This window comes from Oncorhynchus kisutch, unplaced genomic scaffold, assembly GCF_002021735.2.
Source record: "Oncorhynchus kisutch isolate 150728-3 unplaced genomic scaffold, Okis_V2 scaffold4045, whole genome shotgun sequence".
NCBI lineage: Eukaryota > Metazoa > Chordata > Actinopteri > Salmoniformes > Salmonidae > Oncorhynchus > Oncorhynchus kisutch.
In genome coordinates, this window is record NW_022265990.1 from 177,524 (window position 1) to 182,523 (window position 5,000).

The window sequence follows — 5,000 nt, forward strand, 5'->3', positions numbered from 1 at the left end:
TACATGGCATGTCTGGACGGTGTCTCACAAGGGACAATGATAGAAAGATCTGCTTTCCTTGTATTGTAATAATGATGCTGTATTGATGATGCTGTAGTAATGATGATGATGATGCTGCTGTAATGATGATGATGTTGTAATAATGATGATGCTGTATTAATGATGCTGTATTAATGATGAAGATGCTGTAATAATGATGATGATGATGATGCTGTATTAATGATGATGATGCTGCATTAATGACGGTGCTGTATTAATGACGATGCTGTAATAATGATGATGCTGTAACAATGATGATGCTGTAACAATGATGATGCTGTAATAATGATGATGCTGTATTAATGATGATCCTGTAATAATGATGCTGTAATAATGATGATGATGCTGTAATAATGATGATGATGCTGTATTAATGATGATGCTGTAATAATGATGATGATGCTGTATTAATAATGATGATGCTGTATTGATGATGCTGTATTAATGATGATCATGTAATAATGATGCTGTAATAATGATGCTGATGCTGTATTAATGATGATGCTGTAATAATGATGATGCTGTAATAATGATGTATTAATGATGATGATGCTGTAATAATGATGATGATGCTGTATTAACTACACTGTATTAATGATGCTGTAATAATGATGATGATGCTGTATTAATGATGCTGTAATAATGATTCTGTATTAATGATGCTGTGTTAATGATGCTATATTAATGATGCTGCATTAATGATGCTGTGTTAATGATGCTGTGTTAATGATGCGATATAAATGATGCTGTGTTAATGATGCTGTATTAACGACAATGTATTAATGATGCTGTATTCATGATGCTGTATCAATGATAAAGTAGTAATGATGCTGTATTAATGATGCTGTGGTATACATGATGCTGCAATAATGATGCTGTATTCATAATGCTGTATTAACGATGCTGTAATAATGATGCTCTAATAACGATGCTGTATTAACGATGCTGTAATAACGGTGCTGTATTAACTATGCCGTATTAACGATGCTGTATTAACGATGCTGTATTAATGATGCTGTATTAGTGATGCTGTATTAATGATGCTGTATTAATGATGCTGTATTAGTGATGCTGTATTAATGATGCTGTATTAATGATGCTGTATTAGTGATGCTGTATTAATGATGCTGTATTAGTGATGCTGTATTAATGATACTGTATTAGTGATGCTGTATTAACGATGCTGTATAGTTGGTATGCTGGTATTACTTCCATGGCCAATAAAGTGATGACATGGTATTATACCTGTCCAAGGTGAGTCCCAGCTGGAGGAAGCACGATGCCTTAAACTCCTCCAGGGCCTGTAGTGAGGTGGTGGGGTTGGCATCGCTGGTCCAGAGGGGGAGCTCCACACACTGCTCCTGGCACAACAACACTGGGAAGTGGAAGCTGGCACGGTTATACAGCTGGTTATCCACCTGGAAGAGAACAGAGGAATATCTAGTTAGTGTAGATCTATACTGTAGTTATCCACCTGGAAGAGAACAGAGGAATATCTAGTTAGTGTAGATCTATATTGAGGTTATACAGCTGGTTATCCACCTGGAAGAGAACAGAGGAATATCTAGTTAGTGTAGATCTATACTGTAGTTATGCAGCTGGAAGAGAACAGAGGAATATCTAGTTAGTGTAGCTCTATACTGTAGTTATCCACCTGGAAGAGAACAGAGGAATATCTAGTTAGTGTAGATCTATACTGAGGTTATACAGCTGGTTATCCACCTGGAAGAGAACAGAGGAATATCTAGTTAGTGTAGATCTATACTGTAGTTATCCACCTGGAAGAGAACAGAGGAATATCTAGTTAGTGTAGATCTATACTGAGGTTATACAGCTGGTTATCCACCTGGAAGAGAACAGAGGAATATCTAGTTAATATAGATATATATAGTGTAGATCTATACTGTAGTTATCCACCTGGAAGAGAACAGAGGAATATCTAGTTAGTGTAGCTCTATACTGTAGTTATACAGCTGGTTATCCACCTGGAAGAGAACAGAGGAATATCTAGTTAATATAGATATATATAGTGTAGATCTATACTGTAGTTATCCACCTGGAAGAGAACAGAGGAATATCTAGTTAGTGTAGATCTATACTGTAGTTATACACCTGGAAGAGAACATCTAGTTAATATAGATATATATAGTGTAGATCTATACTGTAGTTATCCACCTGGAAGAGAACAGAGGAATATCTAGTTAATATAGATACATATAGTGTAGATCTATACTGTAGTTATCCACCTGGAAGAGAACAGAGGAATATCTAGTTAGTGTAGATCTATACTGTAGTTATCCACCTGGAAGAGAACATCTAGTTAATATAGATATATATAGTGTAGATCTATACTGTACACAGGAAGATATTTAGATCGCTGAAGCAGGAAATGTACCTTTTCTAGTTTTCTATTTTACAGAAGATGTTTTGTGTTATTTCACAGTCAATGAAGAGATAAAAGCCTCCGTGTTGCTCCTGTGCTTTACTCCTTCATGCAGATACACTGTTTTGGCTGAAACAGCCTTCGTCAGGTGACCTATACACAGCCTTCGTCAGGTGACCTATACACAGCCTTCGTCAGGTGACCTATACACAGCCTTCGTCAGGTGACCTATAAACAGCCTTCGTCAGGTGACCTATACACAGCCTTCGTCAGGTGACCTATACACAGCCTTCGTCAGGTGACCTATACACAGCCTTCGTCAGGTGACCTATACACAGCCTTCGTCAGGTGACCTATACACAGCCTTCGTCAGGTGACCTATACACAGCCTTCGTCAGGTGACCTATACACAGCCTTCGTCAGGTGACCTATACACAGCCTTCGTCAGGTGACCTATACACAGCCTTCGTCAGGTGACCTATACACAGCCTTCGTCAGGTGACCTATACACAGCCTTCGTCAGGTGACCTATACACAGCCTTCGTCAGGTGACCTATACACAGCCTTCGTCAGGTGACCTATACACAGCCTTCGTCAGGTGACCTATACACAGCCTTCGTCAGGTGACCTATACACAGCCTTTGTCAGGTGACCAATACATAGCCTTCGTCAGGTGACCTATAAACAGCCTTCGTCAGGTGACCTATACACAGCCTTCGTCAGGTGACCTATACACAGCCTTCGTCAGGTGACCTATACACAGCCTTCGTCAGGTGACCTATACACAGCCTTCGTCAGGTGACCTATTCATAGCCTTCGTCAGGTGACCTATACACAGCCTTCGTCGGGTGACCTATACATAGCCTTCGTCAGGTGACCTACAAACAGCCTTCGTCAGGTGACCTACAAACAGTCTTCGTCAGGTGACCTACAAACAGTCTTCGTCAGGTGACCTACAAACAGTCTTCGTCAGGTGACCTATACACAGCCTTCGTCAGGTGACCTATACATAGCCTTCGTCAGGTGACCTACAAACAGCCTTCGTCAGGTGACCTACAAACAGTCTTCGTCAGGTGACCTATACACAGTCTTCGTCAGGTGACCTATACACAGCCTTCGTCAGGTGACCTATACATAGCCTTCGTCAGGTGACATATACACAGCCTTCGTCAGGTGACCTATACACAGCCTTCGTCAGGTGACCTATACATATGAGTCGGCCCACCTGCAGGCTGGCACAGTGGACTTCGACCAGACAGGCCTCTCCCATCCCGGCGGTGACCAGCCCCATGCCAGAGTCACCCAGACGGGCAGGACACAGGTTCAGTAGCAGTTTGGACAGAGTCAGCCTCAAGAGCTCCACGGAACCCGAACGACTGGTGATGTCATCACTCAGCGACACACTGGCCTCGCTCAGCAACACCCTGAACGCCAGCTTCCGATTGGACGTCCTGAGAGACAGATACCAATCAGTTATGTTGATCCTTTAAATCAATGGAAAATAGATGGCTGGGGTTTTACACAGAACGGGGGTTACAGCGCCCCCGAGTGGTGAAAGACAATATGTCCTGCAGCCTTTGTCAGGGAGAACTATGACCTGCTAATGTTGTTATAATTAACTGCTCATCATTATCAATTATACATTACATTAAAGAAACCCAAAATCATATATTTTAATATCATACAAATATATTGTATTGTTTGTCTCTCCTGTAGTAGGGTTAGAGGTTAGGGGTTAGAGGTTAGGTTAGAGGTTATGGGTTAGAGGTTGGGGGTTAGTGGTTAGGCGTTAGAGGTTGGGGGTTAGAGGTTAGGCATTAGAGGTTAGGGATTAGAGATTGGGGGTTAGAGATTAGAGGTTAGGGATTAGAGGTTAGGCGTTAGAGGTTGGGGGTTAGGGATTAGAGGTTAGGGGTTAGAGGTTGGGGGTTAGGGATTAGAGGTTGGGGGTTAGGGATTAGAGGTTAGGGGTTAGGGATTAGAGGTTAGGCGTTAGAGGTTAGGGGTAAGGGGTTAGAGGTTACCTGTTGTGCAGGCTCATGACAGAGTCCACGCTGCCCTCTGGTGCCAGGGTGAGGATGACTGTACCACCCTGATGGATGACATCTATGTAGAGACAGCCAAACCCTGGTAGGAAAACCACCTACACAACACACCTTTACTCAGTACATTTACTTAGTACATCTACTCAGTACATTTACTCAGTACATCTACTCAGACCTCTCTACAGTAAACACAGATAGGAGAGTTAGACCTCTCTACAGTAAACACAGATAGGAGAGTTAGACCTCTCTACAGTAAACACAGATAGGAGAGTTAGACCTCTCTACAGTAAACACAGATAGGAGAGTTAGACCTCTCTACAGTAAACACAGATAGGAGAGTTAGACCTCTCTACAGTAAACACAGATAGGAGAGTTAGACCTCTCTACAGTAAACACAGATAGGAGAGTTAGACCTCTCTACAGTAAACACAGATAGGAGAGTTAGACCTCTCTACAGTAAACACAGATAGGAGAGTTAGACCTCTCTACAGTAAACACAGATGATAGGAGAGTATAGAGATATCTACTGCTGT

At 41.8% G+C, this 5,000-nt stretch overlaps 1 protein-coding gene across 1 annotated transcript in view; it reads right to left on the bottom strand.

The window, feature by feature from the left end:
• LOC116373428 (vacuolar protein sorting-associated protein 13B-like) overlaps positions 1-5,000 on the bottom strand; it is a gene marked incomplete at its 5' end in the record, with an annotated part of 27,851 nt that overhangs the window by 3,049 nt on the left and 19,802 nt on the right. The window contains 3 exons of the mRNA XM_031822017.1: positions 1,285-1,457; positions 3,648-3,873; positions 4,447-4,565. Coding sequence (XP_031677877.1) covers positions 1,285-1,457; positions 3,648-3,873; positions 4,447-4,565 — 518 coding nt within the window. The remainder of the gene's footprint in view (positions 1-1,284; positions 1,458-3,647; positions 3,874-4,446; positions 4,566-5,000) is intronic.